Source organism: Phyllobates terribilis, unplaced genomic scaffold (assembly GCF_046119375.1).
Source record: "Phyllobates terribilis strain yellow unplaced genomic scaffold, ASM4611937v1 Scaffold_29__1_contigs__length_15306474, whole genome shotgun sequence".
In the NCBI taxonomy this organism is placed as follows: Eukaryota; Metazoa; Chordata; class Amphibia; order Anura; family Dendrobatidae; genus Phyllobates; species Phyllobates terribilis.
The window spans coordinates 12,319,263-12,339,180 of NW_027362789.1; the positions used below are offsets into that span (position 1 = coordinate 12,319,263).

At 44.9% G+C, this 19,918-nt stretch overlaps 1 protein-coding gene across 1 annotated transcript; it reads left to right on the plus strand.

Moving 5' to 3' along the window:
- The first annotated feature begins 2,888 nt into the window (after window positions 1-2,888).
- Window positions 2,889-13,729, plus strand: LOC141178708 (gastrula zinc finger protein XlCGF66.1-like). The gene is made up of 5 exons (XM_073660587.1): window positions 2,889-2,951; window positions 12,859-13,008; window positions 13,138-13,317; window positions 13,401-13,524; window positions 13,608-13,729. Exons 2-5 carry the CDS (start codon window positions 12,931-12,933, stop codon window positions 13,727-13,729), a joined length of 504 nt encoding a protein of 167 aa, XP_073516688.1. The 5' UTR covers window positions 2,889-2,951; window positions 12,859-12,930.
- The last annotated feature ends 6,189 nt before the right edge of the window (window positions 13,730-19,918 follow it).

Sequence of the window (19,918 nt, forward strand, 5' to 3'; positions counted from 1 at the left end):
TTTACGCAGTGACCTGGGAGTCAGAAATGCTTACAGAGGTCTTCCCCATGCTGTACCCATGTCTTTTCAGCACTGTATGCATGTGTCTGATGATGTGTCACACACCACATGGCCAGATAACGTTGTAAAATGTTAAAATGACATTTCCCAGTGAATGCATTTGTCTTGGTTGAAAGCAATGCAAAAGTGCAAAAACGCATCAAAAACGCTACATGTTAACATAGCCCAAGGTGTGGAGGAGTATTTTTGTTTTTGCTTATTTATTTTGCCTTATATACAAGTCATTACCCTGGAAAGGATGTTCCTTAACATATTTCCCAGGAAAATCAATTTTGGTTTCGTTTTTGTATGTTTTATTGTGAGTCCGTAAAAGTGGTGTAATACCTTTGACAACGATGTTGACAGCAGTGACCTGGGAGTCAGAAATTCTTCCAGGGGTCTTCCCCATGCTGTTCCCAAGTCATTTGAGCACTGTTCCATCGATTTGGGCAATTTTTAGGCCCCCTGCAGACCACCGGAGGGAGCTGCCTGAAAAATGCTTTAGTTTCCCATAGACTTACATTGGGCTCATTGCTCGGGTTCAGCATAAAAGCACTGCAATTTGCTCGACCCGAGCAACGAGCATCCAAGCATTTTAGTGCTTGCTCATCACTATTGTTTCACTTTAAATCCAGATTAGTGGCCTGCAGAGCTGAAATCACAAAGATTCACTGTCCAAATATTTCTGGATCTAACTGTATTCATATATGTACACTATATGGACAAATATTGCATCTCTTGCCCCCACCCCCCAAAACAAATCCCAAAATGTTCTCCTGCCCCTTTTCCTAACTCCCAATCCCAAAATAGACAAGGACATTTGGCGTTGCCAATCCTCCCTCTTTTGTAGACTTCTGGAGCTAAAGCATCTTTAGCCTCGGCTCTCGACTTCTACAAATAACATGGTGGGAAAACAAACCACTTTCTATAATCAGTTATTTTTTTATTACATTTTTTTAAAGGGAAATTACAATAAAATGTCCCCAATCCCTTTTTCCCTTCTCCCAATCCATAATGCTGGGGTAAGATTATCTCTACAGAGACCCCTGTACAGGAATATTAGGGCTCCAGCGACATCACATCTATTATACAGAGAATAGCGCCATCTCCATAGCTCTGTACACAAGGACATAGAGATCAGACAAGGTCCTCATATTCAGGCAGCTTCTATTCTACTCCAACCCTCTTTATAAGGACAAGATCAGAGTCTCATTATACCGAGCAGAGAAGCTCCAGGGACAAAGACCCCGTCTGCTCCTAACACGCTGGGGGTCCGGAGTATCCAGCCACGGAGCCCGAATTCTCTCATTTGTGGCCCCAGCGTTTCTTGTAGAATAAATCCCTTTCTCATCCAGTCCTGTAGTAATGACTTTGTTATCAGGTTTTGTAGGAGGGTTCGTCTGACTCCATCTTATGTTATCAATATCTGTGTGAGAAACGAGAGACGTCCGAGCGCAGTTTTACCAAGTGTCCAGAGTCAGTTCTTCTACAGTCTGATAAAGAGCCGCGGTGTCTCCGACCGAACCTGGGGGTATACAGCTGTATATAGCGTACACACACTGCTCCGTACATACACAGCTCCGCTCCGTACACACAGGGCTCCATATATACACTGCTCTGCACGCCTTGTACATGCGCGGCTCCGCTCCGTAAGCCTCGTACACGCGCGGCTCCGCTCCGTACGCCTCGTACACACGCGGCTCCGCTCCGTACGCCTCGTACACACGCGGCTCTGCTCCGTACGCCTCGTACACGCGCGGCTCCGCTCCGTACGCCTCGTACACGCGCGGCTCCGCTCCGTACACCTCGTACACACGCGGCTCCGCTCCGTACACCTCGTACACACGCGGCTCCGCTCCGTACACCTGGTACACACGCGGCTCCGCTCCGTACACCTGGTACACACGCGGCTCCGCTCCGTACACCTCGTACACACGCGGCTCCGCTCCGTACACCTCGTACACACGCGGCTCCGCTCCGTACACCTCGTACACATGCGGCTCCGCTCCGTACACATCGTACACACGCGGCTCCGCTCCGTACACCTCGCACACTCGCGGCTCCGCTCCGTACACCTCGTACACACGTGGCTCCGCTCCGTACACACGCGGCTCCGCTCCGTACACCTCGTACACACGTGGCTCCGCTCCGTACACACGCGGCTCCGCTCCGTACACCTCGTACACACACGGCTCCGCTCCGCTCCGTACACCTCGTACACACGCGCCTCTGCTCCGTTCACCTCGTACACACGCGGCTCTGCTCCGTACATCTCGTACACACGCGGCTCTGCTCCGTACACCTCGTACACACGCGGCTCTGCTCCGTACACCTCGTACACACGCGGCTCCGCTCCGTACACCTCGTACACACGCGGCTCTGCTCCGTACACCTCGTACACACGCGGCTCCGCTCCGTACACCTCGTACACACGCGGCTCTGCTCCGTACACCTCGTACACACGCGGCTCCGCTCCGTACACCTCGTACACACACGGCTCTGCTCCGTACACCTCGTACACGCGCGGCTCTGCTCCGTATACCTCGTACACGCGCGGCTCTGCTCCGTACACCTCGTACACACGCGGCTCTGCTCCGTACACCTCGTACACACGCGGCTCTGCTCCATACACCTCGTACACGCGCGGCTCTGCTCCGTACGCCTCGTACATACACGGCTCTGCTCCGTACACCTCGTACACACACGGCTCTGCTACATCCACACTGTAAACCCCTCCTGACCCCACACATAAACTTCAGCTCATCCAGCACCATGACAACCAGCACAGCAGAGTCCTGCATCCACTGAGGCCCCTGATCATGTGACCCCTGACTCCTCCCCTCCTGTGACCTCATCACAGCTCCTGTGCGCACAGAGCAGCCATATATGTGGTGGGGGCTCTGCAGGTGGAGGTATGTGGAGACCCATTACTGGGCGCAGGGGGCATTAACCCCTTCAGCACCGAGACTCTTTTAGGGTCTTGTGTTGCCCCTTTATAAGAATCATAAGGTTTTTGTTCTGTTTCCTGTAATAGATACATACGACCCAACTATGGAGACAGGAAGGGAGGAAACGTATTGTTCTCATAGTACAGGACCCCTTTACTGCCCCACAGTGTAATGCCCCCATTATGCCCCTTATGCAGTATGTATGATGCCCCCACACAGTGTAATGCCCCCATTATGCCCCTTATGCAGTATGTATGATGCCCCCACACAGTGTAATGCCCCCATTATGCCCCTTATGCAGTATGTATGATGCCCCCACACAGTGTAATGCCCCCATTATGCCCCTTATGCAGGATGTATGATGCTCCCACACAGTGTAATGCCCCCATGATGCCCCTTATGCAGGATGTATGATGCCCCCACACAGTGTAATGCCCCCATTATGCCCCTTATGCAGGATGTATGATGCCCCCACACAGTGTAATGCCCCCATTATGCCTCTTATGCAGGATGTATGATGCCCCCACACAGTGTAATGCCCCCATTATGCCCCTTATGCCGGATGTATGATGCCCCCACATAGTGTAATGCCCCCATTATGCCCCTTATGCAGGATGTATGATGCCCCCACACAGTGTAATTCCCCCATTATGCCCCTTATACAGTATGTATGATGCTCCCACACAGTGTAATGCCCCCATTATGCCCCTTATGCAGGATGTATGATGCCCCCACACAGTATTATGCCCCCATTATGCCCCTTATGCAGGATGTATGATGCCCCATACAGTGTAATGCCCCCATTATGCCCCTTATGCAGGATGTATGATGCCCCCCACACAGTGTAATGCCCCCATTATGCCCCTTATGCAGGATGTATGATGCCCCCCACACAGTGTAATGCCCCCATTATGCCCCTTATGCAGGATGTATGATGTCCCCACAGTGTAATGCCCCCATTATGCCCCTTATGCAGGATGTATGATGCCCCCACACAGTGTAATGCCCCCATTATGCCCCTTATGCAGGATGTATGATGCCCCCACAGTGTAATGCCCCCATTATGCCCCTTATGCAGGATGTATGATGCCCCCCACACAGTGTAATGCCCCCATTATGCCCCTTATGCAGGATGTATGATGCCCCCACAGTGTAATGCCCCCATTATGCCCCTTATGCAGGATGTATGATGCCCCCACAGTGTAATGCCCCCATTATGCCCCTTATGCAGGATGTATGATGCCCCCCACACAGTGTAATGCCCCCATTATGCCCCTTATGCAGGATGTATGATGCCCCCACAGTGTAATGCCCCCATTATGCCCCTTATGCAGGATGTATGATGCCCCATACAGTGTAATGCCCCCATTATGCCCCTTATGCAGGATGTATGATGCCCCCCACACAGTGTAATGCCCCCATTATGCCCCTTATGCAGGATGTATGATGCCCCCACAGTGTAATGCCCCCATTATGCCCCTTATGCAGGATGTATGATGCCCCCACAGTGTAATGCCCCCATTATGCCCCTTATGCAGGATGTATGATGCCCCCACACAGTGTAATACCCCCATTATGCCCCTTATGCAGTATGTATGATGCCCCCACACAGTGTAATGCCCCCATTATGCCCCTTATGCAGTATGTATAATGCCCCCATTATGCTCCTTATGTAGTACCTCTTGAAGCTCATCAAGAGAATGCCAAGAGTGTGCAAAGCAGTCATCAAAGCAAAAGGTGGCTACTTTGAAGAACCTAGAATATAAGACATATTTTCAGTTGTTTCACACTTTTTTGTTAAGTATATAATTCCACATGTGGTAATTCATAGTTTTGATGCCTTCAGTGTGAATGTACAATTTTCATAGTCATGAAAATACAGAAAAATCTTTAAATGAGAAGGTGTGTCCAAACTTTTGGTCTGTAATATATATATATATATATATATATATATATATATATATATATATATATATATATATATATATATATATATATATATAATTATGATAATTTTTTGCCCTTTTGAGGTTGGGGGCCCAAGTACAGCTATTCCTGTGGGACCTGTGATTTCTATCTACGTTGCTGTGTATAGGATAATAGCGTATAATAAAGTTGTTATGGATGTGATTTAACTAAAATTGTGCAGTCAGCTCATTAACAACATTATGACAGCTGACACCCTGCAGTATCGGCCCCAGACGTTTTTGCGACCGATGAACCCCTTAAATACCGCTGTTAATCGCGACAGCACTATTTAAGTTGTTACAAGGGGGTCACAAGACCCCCTTTGTAACCACCGGACCCCCGCAATGAGAATTGCTGGTCCCGATGCTTACTATGGTACCCTGACTTCACGTGATGACCCCAGGGTACAGTGGTCTGTGAGATCTAGCTATAAGCTGACTATTCTCATGCACTGCAGTTTATGAGACCAGTGATAAAAAAAATAAAATTATACATGTCCCACAGTGAAATTAAGTATGTAAAAGACACAAAAAACCGCACACATCACGAAAAGCCGTTTCGCCATTTAAAACGCAGCGATTGTGATGCAACAAAAATAAACAACAACAAAAAAAAAAGTACACACAGTTGGTATCACTGGATCCGGAATGACCCGCTCTATAAAACTGGCATGTTATTTATTCTGTTTCGCGGACACCGTAAAAAAAATAAAAATAAATGCACACCAAAACATCGCTTATTCATCATACTGATTAGTGATCAAAAAGTTGTGTTAAAAAAAAAATGGTAAAAATGAAACCACCAAACCGCAAAAAACAAGCCCTAATATAGCTAATAGCCCTAATATAGCTCATTCGGCAAAAAAAAATAAAAAAGTTTCAACTCTCAGAAAATGGCAATGCTAAAACAAATTCATTTTTGTAAAATATTATTTTTAGTCTGTAAAAATAGCAAAGCACAAAAATTATAAATCTGGTATTGCTGTAATCGCACCGACCCGATGAACAAATCGGTCTGATCACTTTTACTGCGCAGCGAATGGCGCAAAAAATATAGAAAAAATTACTGTATTGCTGGTTTTTGTTCATTTTATGTCTGAAAAATCTGCATAAAAAGCGATCAAAAAATATATGCAAAATGGTACCAAAAAAATCTGCCACTCGACCTGCAAACAATAATCGATCTTACAGCTCTGTTTGCCAAAAAATAAAAAAGTTACGTGTGTTTTAGTCTAATGTGTTTGGAGGCGTTAAAAGGTAACTTATTGGACGCTGCCTCTGGCCCGGCCTAATAGACTTTTGTACATTGCAGGCCCAGACACCATTATTAGGCATTTAAGTATCGGAATAACTAGGCAGCCACATAATATCGAGTACTTGGGGAGGAGGGGCATTGACCGAACTCTGTCAAACCTTCTTAGATGCCATGTTTGCATTTGACAGCAGTAAGTGGTTAAACTGCCAGGGTTGGTGTAGCAGCCGTACCTGTGCCATCCCTGCGGGGTACATCTGTTCTGGTGCTCAAAAGACTTAATTTCTTTTAAAACAAATGTTTAACTTGTTAAAAAGTAACAAAATGTGTCTTGTGCTTTTTGCAGTTTTTTTTTCTTATTACAAGAATTGTTGGTGCCAATTTTCTTTTGAAACATTTTAATATCTGAGAAAAAAAAAGGTCAGTAAAGTCCGCTCAGTCTCAGCCTCGCTCAGATCCAGCCAGAGCAGCCTGGTTCATGAATAATAAAATAGGAGGAATGACCCATCGTATCAGGCTTTGAACTTGAATAAAACATAGCTTTTATTGAGCCATTAAAAAATGCTGCTACCACCATAATAAGTCTTAGTGCACACAAGGATCACAGCTGTCTCGACCTACATTTCGACGTGCAGTCTTAATCATGGTCTGTCTGAACTGTGGCCTAGTGAGCATATAAAGGTAGGTTGTAATTAAAGATAATAGTTATCATGTGCTCACTAGTCTCTGAGGTCAGTATGATTACCATAGACAAAAGGGAAATAAAAAGGTTAGTGACACATATATTATCCTCTAAAATGAATATCATTGACATGTAGAAAAAATAAAAATATTTGTGATACAAATATAGAATAAATATAGAAACTAGTGATATACCATGTCCAAGGTGTAAAGAAAACTGTCATTAATATTGTAGTATTAGATCCTGCCTGAGATTTAAAAATCTCAAGAATTAATAATCTGCTGGGATTTTACAACTCTGGAAATGTATGTGAAAAAGGAGATGATACCAAGGGGATTAAGGCTAAAATGAGTGGCCACAGCCCTGTATGATGAGACATTACAGAGTAGAACTGCATCCTTAGCGATTGTTCATTGAAGTTGATGGGTTAATCCTGAAATATGAGGAGCTGGAACTTTTTATTTCTGTTTTAGTTTTTGTATCCAATTCTCATTGGACAAATTTGTGCACAACAAGGATTTCACTAGCCATAATGACAAACTGAAAGCTAATTTAGCGAAGATAGAAGATTTTATTACGAACATTTAAAAAAACGAAATTCAAACATGATAGTGAGGATTACTCACAGAACAAAGTGTATGATTGGAATAAAGCTCCATTTTCTATTCTAAAAAAACGTCCCTACTAACGTACAACAAAACCTGCCAAAGTAAGTTTGAAGGGTATGGATGTTTCTACAGATTTTTCTTCTACCTTTCCTACATCAAATCAGATGAACATTCAGATTCCTCAGTAAGCTCGGCAAGTGAAAATCAGCAATTTATGACCAGCAGAAGTATCCAGCAAAATACATCTACTAGCATGCCAAAAAACGGAGGAAAGGGGGGCCGCAAACACAAGCGGAAACAGATATACCACCCGGAACAGAAACCACCGCTATTAGAGCTACCGATTTGGAATTTGTCCAATTTTGTGTTATCAGAGGAACAATTATCACTTTTAAGTTTTCCCCCTACCAACGAGTTTGCTGTATTAGAACAATTTTGAATGTTAATAGACTGGCGCGGACCCTTACTGTGAAATGTCATTTTGATAGCTCTGATATTGATGTTGAAAATATTACTGATGTTGCAACAGTTAATTCTGATATTACTCCTAACAAATCTTTTTCAGAACAAAAGGTGTTATTACAATTGAAATCATTGGAGAGGGAATCTATGAAGTCTGATTCCTCTCTGAATAGTCTGTTTCATAGGGGAAATCCATCCTTTAATCCACTTCAATCACGTCCCATGGTTTTAGACCAGTTCAGGATCTTATTGAAAAGGATTTGGTTTCTCTAAACAAATGAAATCACTCATAAAGGAAATAAAAATAACAATCTAACTAGAAAAGAAAAAATTGCCCTGAGGGAAATCAAAACTAATATGGATTTGACAGCAGACAAGCAGACAAGTGGGGCACAATAGTGGTATTACATTCGATTTAGCTCAAGCTCAATTTGATTAATTTAAGAAACAAGAAATACTGATGTGTATTTGGAACTAATCAGAGACCTCACCAATGATTTCAATATGGAATTATATATATTGCTACAAGAAGGTTTGAGTACAGGAGCCTTGGATAAAAAAAAACTTGCGGAACAGCTCTATGTGGAACAACCTTTCATACCTATATATCATTAATTTCCTAAGGACCACAAAAACATATTTCCACCACCACTCAGACCAATAGTAGCGGGCTTAGGTTCTATGGGAGAGAGACTGGGTGTGTGGATAGATTTCTATCTTCAACCACTAGTGCAAGAAATTCCCAGCTACATTAGGGACTCTAAATTTGTGGCTACTGTATTTGAAGATTTTTCTATAGCAAGAGAATTATCACTGGCTATTATGCGATGTTATACACACGTGGTCAAAATTGTTGGTACCCCTCGTTTAATGAAAGAAAAACTCACAATGTCACAGAAATAACTTGAATTTGACAAAAGTAATGATAAATTAAAAACCCATGAAAATGAACAAATGAAAATCAGACATTACTTTTCAACCCTGCTTCCACAGATTTTTGAAAAAAAAATAAACTCATGAAATAGGCCTGGACAGAAAATATGGTACCCCTGAAAATAATGTGACAAAAGGGACATGTTAAATCAAGTTGTGTCCACTAATTAGCATCACAGGTGTCTACAATCTTGTAATCAGTCAGTGGGCCTGTATATAGGGCTACAGATACTCACTGTGCTGTTTGGTGACATGGTGTGCACCACACTCAACATGGACTAGAGGAAGCAAAGGAAAAAGTAGTCTCAGGAGATTAGAAAGAGAAAATTATAGACAAGCATGTTAAAGGTAAAGGTTATAAGACCATCTCCAAGCAGCTTGATGTTTCTGTGACTACAGTTGCACATATTATTCAGAAATTTAAGATCCATGGGACTGTAGCCAACCTCCCTGGACGTGGCCGCAGGAGGAAAATTGATGACAAATCAAAGAGACGGATAATACGAATGGTAACAAAAGAGCCCAGGATAACTTCTAAAGAGATTAAAGGTGAACTTCAATCTCAAGGAACATCAGTGTCAGATCGCACCATCCGTCGTTGTTTGATCCAAAGTGGACTTCATGGGAGACAACCAAGGAGAACACCATTGTTGGAAAAAAAATCATAAAAAATCCAGACTGGAATTTGCCAAACTACATGTTGACAAGCCACAACGCTTCTAGGAGAATGTCCTATGGACAGATGAGACAAAAATGGAAGTTTTTGGCAAGGCACATCAGCTCTATGTTGACAGATGGAAAAATGAAGCATATCAAGAAAAGAACACTGTCCCTACTGTGAAACATGGTTGAGGCTCTGTTATGTTCTAGGGCTCCTTTGCTGCATCTGGCACAGAGTGTCTTGAATCTGTGCAGGGTACAATGAAATTTCAAGACTATCAAGGGATTTTAGAGAGAAATGTGCTGCCCAGTGTCAAAAAGCTTGGTCTCAGTCGCAGGTCATGGGTCTTGCAACAAGATAATGACCCAAAACACACAGCTAAAAACACCCAAGAATGGCTAAGAGGAAACATTGGACTATTCTGAAGTGGCCTTCTATGAGCCCTGACCTAAATCCTGTTGAGCATCTTTGTAAAGAGCTGAAAAATGCCGTCTGGGAAAGGCAACCTTCAAACGCGAGACAACTGGAGCAGTTTGCTCATGAGAAGTCGGCCAGAATACCTGTCGAGAGGTGCAGGAGTCTCATTTACAGTTACAGAAATTGTTTGATTGCAGTGATTGCCTCAAAAGGTTGTTCAACAAAATATTAAGTTAAGAGTACCATCATTTCTGTCCAGGCCTATTTTATGAGTTTTCATTTTTTTAAAAATTCTGTGGAAGCTGAAAAGCAATGTCTGACTTTCATTTGTTCATTTTCAAAGGTTTTTAATTTATTACTTTTGTCAGATTCAAGTTATTTCTGTGACCATTGTGGGGTTTTCTTTCATTAAACGAGGGGTACCAACAATTTTGATCACATGTGTAGGTCTATATCCATCCATACCACAGAGTGTAGCATTAACTAGCCTGAACTATCACTTGGATACCTATAGCACATATACAGTAGAAATAAAATAATTCATTATCATGTCGAATTTCTTCTAGATCATAATTATTTCTGCTTTGACAATCATTTTTTTTTTTTTTTACGAAGAAGAGGAGTAAGTATGGTTAGCAAATTTTCACTGTCATTGGATTAATGTCCAAATGGGAGGAGCAAGACATTTACAATGAGAGCAATATTTACAGCCCAAAAATCACATGGTACGGTCGATTTATCGACGACCTCCTCCTGATGTGGGGAGGCACACAGGAGGAGGCGTTGAAATTTGCAGAAAATCTCAACAACAATGATTTCAATTTGAGATTCACACATTGTTTTGATTCTAGAGAAATGCATTTTTTGGATCTTAAATTGAACGGTGACAAATATCTCAATACAGTAAAAATAGCACCCTATAGAAAAGAGACTGCCAGTAACAGTATTCTGCAGGCCAATTCTTACCACCCGCTGCATATCACGCGCAATATTCCATATGGGGAATTAATTAGGGCGAAACAAAATTGTACTGATAATACTGCGTTTGATATGGAAGCCAGTGAAGTTTGTGACAGATTGGCAAAAAAATGTTATCTTGATTGGAATCTTATAAAATCATACAAAATGGCATCGAGCCTAGAACGTAAGGATCTTCCCAAAAATAAGGAGCGAAAAAAAGATTTGGGATGTGAAACTTCTCTACAACTTATAGTCCGCAGTATAACAAAGTGGTGTCCATTATAAAGAAATACATACAATGTTACACCAGGATCTGGGGCTTAATAATATTCTTACCAAGGATATTCGGTTTGTGGCTGTGGTACCACCCTGTCCCCCAGTCTTTTCCTGAGTGAGGAGCATAGGCATTCTGAATCTACTACCTGGTTAAACCTTAGTGGTTTTTTCAAATGCGGAGCGAGCCGCTGTACAGCGTGTTCACACACAGTGACAAAGGATATGTTTACCTCACTGCATAATAATCGTATATACAAAATACATGACTTTATTAATTGCAGCACACTCTGGCTTATATACCTTGTTGAATATATTACATGTAAGATCCAATACATTGGTTGTACTACCGGCCCTTTAAAACTACGGATTAGAGGACACATATCTGATGCGGTTAATCCTTTGGCCACAAATATTTCAGCAGCGTCAACACACTTCCGAACGTTCCATAAATGGGAAGTTTCAGCACTGAAATTTCAAGGCATAGAAAGAGTGTATAGACCTATCCGGGGGGGGAGACCATAGACGCAAACTGCTAAATAGGGAACCATATTGGATTTTTATGTTAGAAACCCGAGTACCCTTTGGATTGAATCTCAGGCAGGATCTAATGCTACAGTATTAATGACAGTTTTGTTTACACCTTGGACATGGTATATCGTTAGTTTTTATATTCATTCTATATTTGAATCACAAATATTTTTGTTTTTTCTACATGTCAATGATATTAATTTTAGAGGGTAATAATAATGTGTCACTAACCTTTTTATTTCCCTTTTGTCTATGGTAATCATACTGACCTCAGAGACTAGTGAGCACATGATAACTATTATCTTTAATTACAACCTACCTTTATATGCTCACTAGTCCACAGTTCAGACAGACCATGATTAAGACTGCAAGAAGAAAAGCGCAGGTCGAGACAGCTGTGATCCTTGTGTGCACTAAGACTTATTATGGTGGTAGCAGCATTTTTTAATGGCTCAATAAAAGCTATGTTTTATTTAAGTTTATAGCCTGATACACTGGATCATTCCTCTTATTTTCTGATTTTAATATCTGCTTTTTTTATGGAGTTTTTCTTGTAATATAGGAAAGCCTAAGGCCAGAAATAAACCCCATAAACACTGTACATGGAAACTTTGGTATCAAATAACTCCTGTCTTTGTGGTCTTACAAACAATCTTTTATAAATGCCTCAAACTTCTGAGTGTGAATCAGACCTGAGATCTAACGTGATAGAAAATGAAAGTCCGGTGAAGACGGGAAACATTCATATAGACGGCCTGTGGAGATGTAGTCAGTGACGGACTCTGGCCAAATACGTTTATAGAGCCATAGTTATTTCTCATGTCACGTGTAATGAATATCTCCTGCAGTATTGCTAATGCCGATTCCAGTGTCGGTAAATGAGACGAGAATTAGCAATAAGGAAGATGAGTCTATGAGAAAGGTATTCACTTGCTGACTCGAAGGAAGGAACTGCTTGTTGTCTGTGGCCTAAAACATATAGATTTTATTACTACAGTAGATGTAAAGAAGAAAGCTAAATACTGTAAAACTTAAATCTCCTCAAATGTTTCCCTTATTATCTCCAGTAATTGTATTATTACACAGGATTTTTATGACTTTACATCTGCTCAACTTCTCATTCAGGTCTCTACAATATCGGATCCTCTTAGTGAAGATCTTCTATATAAGAGAATTTTCCTTAATTACGCATCAAAGATGGATATGGACACAGACAAGATGGCGGAGATGATATTACACCTCACCCTAGAGATCCTCTTCCGGCTTACTGGAGAGGTGAGAGATTCTGATGACGTCACATTACATCATTCTTATCTATGGGAATAACAGATGGACAGAACTGGAGAGGTGAGTACTCTGGAAATGTCTGTAGTGAGATTTATTAATGTGTCTCTCCATAATCAGGATTACACAGTAGTAAAGAAGACCTCTAGTGAGTGCTGTCAGGACCCTGTGTCTGAGGGATGGGGAAGACCCGTGAGCCCAATCATGGAGCTTCCACCTCACCCCCTGATACATGAGGACATCAATGACCAGAAGATCCTAGAACTCACCTACAAGATGATTGAGCTGCTGACTGGAGAGGTGACACTGCTGGGAATGCTGGGACATTTTATAGTAAAGCTATGAAGGGATCAGGGGGATGACTGTATCATTGTATGTGTCAGGTTCCTAGAAGATGTCAGGATGTCGCTGTCTATTTCTCCATGGAGGAGTGGGAGTATTTAGAAGGACACAAAGATCTGTACAAGGACATCATGATGGCGGTTCCCCAGCCCCTCACATCACCAGGTAATAGACAGGACTAAATACACACGGCCTATAATTATCTGTATGTAAAGAATGAATTCAGTCCCTGTATGTGTTTCCTCCAGATCGATCCAGTAAGAAGACAACACCAGAGAGATGTCCACATCCTCTTCTTCCACAGGACTGTAAACAAGAAGATCCCAATGTTCCTCAGGATCATCAGGTAGATGGAGAGAAGGTGTCATGAGATCTCCCCTATGATGTGTATACGGCTGTGAAGGTCTTGTGTTCGGTCTTGATTTATCCACCAGAATTATATGGTTTATACTTGTATAATGAGAATGGTGAAGATGGCTGGATTAGAGCTGATCGTTAGTGATGAGCGAGTGTAGTCGTTACTATTCGCTATACCCACGGATAGTACGGTATTCGGGTTGCTAGTTATATTGCGAGTATTTGTGTACTCGCTTCGCTATATTCGGATGTCCCGCCTTGCAGTTTTGGTGCCTCCTTTGCAGCCACTAAACATGCTGGATTTCATAACCAATCACAGTAATGCCGCAGACATCTTGGTTGTGGCATTACTGTGATTGGCTGGCCACCCAGCTTCATAGGGTCTATTTAAACCCTGCTTCCGCCGCCATTTTGTGCACATTGCGTCTGGAGCCTGCATTCTATAAGCATAGGGAGAGATTGCTGAGCTGTTAGGGAGAGTGTTTAGGCCTTTTGATAAAACAAAAGCCCTTTTAAGGGCTACCTGCAATGTATACTAGTTCTGTGTTTAAAGATGCTGCTCACTAGCTCCATAATACCTCCAAAAAATAGCTCTTTTCAGAGCTGAAGGCACACAGCAAAGTCAGAGTACAAGGAGGGAGAGATTATGTGTTCTTCCAGTGTCAATTTTAAAACAGCTCTTGTCAGAGGCAAAGCAATATTTTCCAGCACACACAGAAGTAGCATTTTGTGCTGCCTTTTTTTTTAGCACCGGTCTATTTTCCCTGCTGTTTTAGGGGTCAGAGCCTACCTTCTGTCCATATTAGTCCACTTAAAAAAGCGTTCCCTACACAAAGCAGTAGTCCAAACATTTCCTACTGCCTGCTACAAAGCATGCACCAGGCCATTTTACCCACTATTTTGGCTGTGACAGCTAGCTTGGCTTGTGCCATCAACATCTGAAAATCTGTCAACAAAACCCAAAATGCCAAAAAAGCCTGTTATGGGACATGGACGTGGTGTTTTCAGTGGTGCGCGAGAAGGCACTCTGTCTGTGTCAGGTTAGAAGAAGCTTGATGCATCCACTATGTTCTTGGAAAAATTTCCCGGTTTGGAACGTAAACGTGTGTGGAAGCCAGAAGAGCGAGAGCAGATTCTGTCATGGATAGCAGACAAGGCCTCTACACATTTGTCAAGTAGCAACAAATCTTCCACGACCACACAGTCTACTGTGGATACACAGAAGACAGGCCCATCCAATCCTGAAGCTGGTTCTCCTTCCTCCAACCATTATCAGTCACAGGATACATATGACCCCAAACTTGGCCACTCCGAGGATCTGTTTGGTACGTATCCTTTGGTTGGCTCTGGACTATCACCGTGCAGCATTTAAGAGGGACAAGAGAAGGTGGCGTGCGTTGATGCTCAAATATTTGAGGACCTCTGGCCAGAAGAAAGCCACTTGGCGGAACGTCATTTTTAGTCTCCAGAGGTGGAGGCTAATGATGAGACACAGTTGCTATCAAGTCAGCCTACAATGTCAACTGGGAAGGAGGATTAGATGGAAGACGAGGTAGTCGATGATGAGTCCACTGATCCGACCTGGACCGTTGGCATGCATAGCCTTGACAGCAGCACAGAGGAAGATGGATAAGTAGCACCAACACAGGCACCAAGGGGTCGTGATTTGCCCAGAGTGAGAACTGGGTCAACTGTTCCCAAGAGCACCCTTGCTGTGCGCCAAGTCAGGGCAAGGGGGCGTTCAGCTGCTGTGTGGAATTTTTTTTTCTGAAAGTCCTTCAGAGAAAAACATTGTAGTCTGTAGCATCTGCCATACCAAGTTGAGCAGAGGCCAGGGCAAAGGCAACCTACATACTCACTCACCATCCAAGGCTCAAGTTCGATGCTTGAAAACCTTCTATTCAGGAGACATAAATACAAAACAAAAATCTAGGGTGAGAAGACATCAGCCCACCACCAGGATATAGCAGTACTACCGGACTAAGGCACCCTGAAGGAAAAGCCCCTCCAAAGACGGGCCGCCCTCCGGGCACCCAGTCTTTCATACTCCAGAAAACGTACCTTCACCAGGTCACCTAGGATGTTCCTCCAAACTTCATCTACACTGAGGATTTTACTCTGCATCGAAACTAAGACTTGTGTGTTCCACGTGAAATACCTGGCCACTGCACTTTCTATGAATGAAATGGTTCGGTCCCTTCTCCCAAGGTCTCCGAACGCTCCATAGGCCCACCCGGCATAGAACAGAGTAGCCAGCCACGGCCAACCAATGTTAACTCCCACCCTGTTGTACACCTCTGTATTAAAGGGACAATGAAGTATGAATTGATTCATGCTTTCCAGTATGTTAGCACAAGCCTCACGGGAGTAGCGCCAAGTCAAGTCCCAGTACTTCTTGGGGATCCTGCTAGAATTTAACAAACTCAACCCAACCTCCAGATCCTGACTTGAGCAGTCCTTGAGGACCAATGGACTCTGAAAATGAGAAGGCAAGACCCTCCTATCGAGGAGTTTCCTCGGGAGGGACCTCACCTCCCACATTCCCAGACCTTACCGGTGGATCATTTTCAGAACCAGGGTAACAAAAGCAGGGAGATGCCCATGCGGTGTGCGAAGATCCATCAATCTTCCCCCTGTCTCCCATTCCTGGAAGAAAGGCTGAAACCATCCTTTGCAGGATAATACCCACGGAGGAGCCCTCTCTTTCCAGAGGTTTGCCACGTTAACTTTCAAGAAGGTGTTCACTAGGAACACCACGGAGCTCACCATATCCAACCACCCTAGTCTCCTTGTGCGGTAAGTGACCTCCCGCTTGACTAGGTTCAGTCTATTCCCCCATAACATCTGGAAGAACAGACTGTAGACCCGTGTCCAAAGAGGCTCTGGCAAGACACAGATGCTGCCTAGGTAGATTATCAAGGGGAGCAGGAAAGCTTTGCACAGGCCAACCCTTTCCCTCAGGGTCAAAGACCAACCCTTCCATTGGTCCACTCTTTGGGCGACACCTTTTGATTCTGCCTTCCCAGTTTTTCATGGGGTAATCACCCTGGCTGAATTCAGTGCCCAGAACTTTGGCGTGTTCTTGGTGTTCGGGGAGGTTGTCCGGAAGATCAAACCCCGGTTCTCTGCCTCCCAGCCAGAGACTTTCACACTTATCCTGGTTGACCTTGGACCCGGATGCCTCAGAGTAGCGCTCCACTTCTGGCATCACCACTATTGCATCCTCTTGCGAAGAAACAAAGACGGTGACATCGTCCGCATAGGCCACCCCTCAGGATAGCCTCCGGCGCCGCCCTGCCCATCCGCACCCCTGCCAACGATCCACAATCGAACCTTCTGAGAATGGGATCAACTGCAAAGGCGTAAAGCAAAAGGCTAAGAGGACAGCCCTGACGGACACCAGATCCTACCCTGAAAGGTTGTCCAATCCACCCATTTACCAGAGGGAAAGTCTCAGCCTTTGCATACAAGGTCTTAAGCCAGTCCACAAACCCTCCAGGCAGACCATACCTCAAGAGTGGACCAGAGGTACTCATGGTTAACCCTATCAAAGGCTTTTGCCTGATCCAGGGTCAGCAAGAACCCCTTCCAAAGGCCTGCCCTGCCTTGCTCCATGGCCTCTTGGACAACAAGAACAGCAGTAAAAGTGCTACTGCCAGGAACGCAACAGTGCTGAGCCTTCGAAAGGAGCCGGGGTGCAAACTTCACCAGCCTGTTGAAAAGTATCTTAGCCAAAATCTTCCTGTTCACATTGAGAAGTGCTATGGGATGCCAATTATCAATGCGTGACGGATCCTTAGCCTTCGACAAAATGATCAAAGCTGACCTCCTTAATGATCTCGGCAGAGTGCCTGAGGAGAGACACTCATTAAACACCCGAGTCAAGAGAGGGACTAAATAGTCCCTAAAGGTCCTAAAGAACTCGGATGTTAAGCCATCCAGACCTGGTGACTTTTTGGGTCTAAGCCCATCAATCACCAGTCTCGTTTCCTCTTCAACTTTGAGTACTGCACACACCTCGTGAGCAGTGATCAGGCTATTATTAGCATAACCATCCCGCAGCTGTGTCTCTTGAAACAATCACTGCATAATCTCAGAGAGGAAGCTTTGAGTGCCCAGCATGTTGGTATGGAGCCAGATTTCCCAATGGGTGTTACTACCCAGCCCACTCAATATTCTGAGGCAACAATGGGTGATGAGGGGACTTGTAATGCTATAGAGGGGACACCCAACCCAAGCTTCATGTCTGTCCAGGCTGGATGGGCTGGAGAGGAGAACGAGGAGGTGGAGGAGAAGGCGAGTCAGCGTGAGGAGAGGATGGGTACTTTTGGGGACACAGAACATTTGCCTTTTTGCATCTTGGCCCACATGGCACAGTTCATGTGTAAGTGTCTGTGGCAAGACCCTCGCGTGATTCACATTTTATCCAACAACCTATACTGCTTGGCCACCTTTCTCGATCCACGGTACAAGGAGAAATTTCCTTCTTTCCTTTTGGAGTCACCAAAGAGTTTTACAATGGAATCGTTCAAGAGGGCCGTTGTAGATCAGTTGCTGAAAACGTCACCCTCAGACAATGCTGGTGGCAGAGGTACCAGCTCTTTTCTACACTAAGGGATAATGGGGAGAGACACGAACATCAGCTCCAATGGAGGTGGAGGAAAATGTGCACAAATTGGGCTATTTTCAGTAAACCAGCACAACAGCAAGGGCTATCTGTGCCTGTAATAATGCCAAGGAGGGATAAGTTGCAGAACATGGTCAAGGGTTACTTAAGTGACCATACGTGCGTCCTTTCTGACGCTTCAGTTCCCTTTAATTATTGGGTGTCTAAACTGAACACTTGGCCCAACCTCTCCTTATATGCCTTGGAGGTGCTGGCCTGCCTGGCTGCTAGTGTGGTGTCTGAGCGTGTTTTCAGTTCCACTGGGGCAATCATCACTGGTAGGTGCACACGCCTCTCCACGGAAAATGCAGAGTGGATTTACTCTTGCTTAGGACAACCTCTCCTCCGAGCGGTCCTAGACGCTGGAGTTTCCTGGCTTCACCGGACAGGAACGGATCAGATGCTCCTTACTACCACAGTAAAAATAGCTCCCCTCGGCTCTGCGTGTTTCTTGGCGAGACTTGACCATCTTGGTCTGGTCGATCTGCATGGGTTCGGGCGAGCGTGCCCGGGGAGTTGCTGGTTGGGAGGCAGGTTTCTGGAAAACAGAAGCAAGATGAGGAAATCTTCTCTCCCGGGTAGTCTCCTTAGCTCATTCCAAGAAACTGATGTCAATCCGGGTAGCTTGTGACACCAGGTCATCCAGGGTGGTAGGAATGTCCTGGCCGGCTAGCTCGTCCTTGCTCCGTCCAGAAAGACCCTCCCAGAAGGTGGACACCAGGGCCTCGTTGTTCTAGGCAAGCTCAGATGCGAGGGTACGGAACTGTATGGCATACTGGCCCACGGTGAGACTCCCTTGGCGGAGACTGAGCAATGAGGAGGCAGTAGAAGTCCTTCGTCCAGGCTCATCGAAGACCTTCCGGAAGGCAGTGAGGAAAGCCGGAAGATCTGACACCAGGGGATCCCCTCTCTCCCATAAAGGGTTTAGCCATGCCAATGCTTCCCCGGTGAGGTGAGACATGATGAATGCCACCTTGGCCCGGTCAGAGGGAAACTGATGTGCCAGGAGTTCAAAGTGCAGCGTGCACTGGTTCAGAAAACCCCGACATAAGGCGGGGTCACCCCCAAAACGAGGAGGCGCAGAGAGCCGGGGTCCAGAGCTGGATGCCATGGCACCAGTAGGCTGAGGCGCCGCCAGAGCGGGTGCCGCTCAGCTTGAGGCGCACACAGGTGGGACAGACAGCGTGTCCAGGCGGGAGTTGACAGACCACAGGTAGGTCAGGATGGTTTCCTGTTGGGATCTCTGACGAGAAACCTCCTGGTACAAGTCAGCAAGCGAAGGAGCCTGGGGGCCACCGGGTTCCATGGCCCGTGCAAACTGTTACGGATCCGAGTAGTGGAACCTCTGTGCTGCGGTGCAAGGAGGGGCGTGAGTAAGTATCAACTCTCACGGCGAGGTCGCACGGCGGCTCAGTGGAGGGAGGAACCCAGCAGAGGGACCAGGTGCCACTCTGGGACCGACCATGTATGAGCAGGTGACTCCCACGGGTCAGAAGGCAGGAACTGACCGGTACAGCGGATAAGCTTCGGCTGGCA

Excerpts from the sequence above, each read along its gene's own strand:
- LOC141178708 (XM_073660587.1), top strand. The coding sequence starts at position 12,931 with ATGGATATGGACACAGACAAGATGGCGGAGATGATATTACACCTCACC. Across the intron at positions 13,009-13,137 it reads TCTTCCGGCTTACTGGAGAG|GATTACACAGTAGTAAAGAA; the intron begins GTGAGAGATTCT and ends CTCCATAATCAG. Across the intron at positions 13,318-13,400 it reads TTGAGCTGCTGACTGGAGAG|GTTCCTAGAAGATGTCAGGA; the intron begins GTGACACTGCTG and ends TGTATGTGTCAG.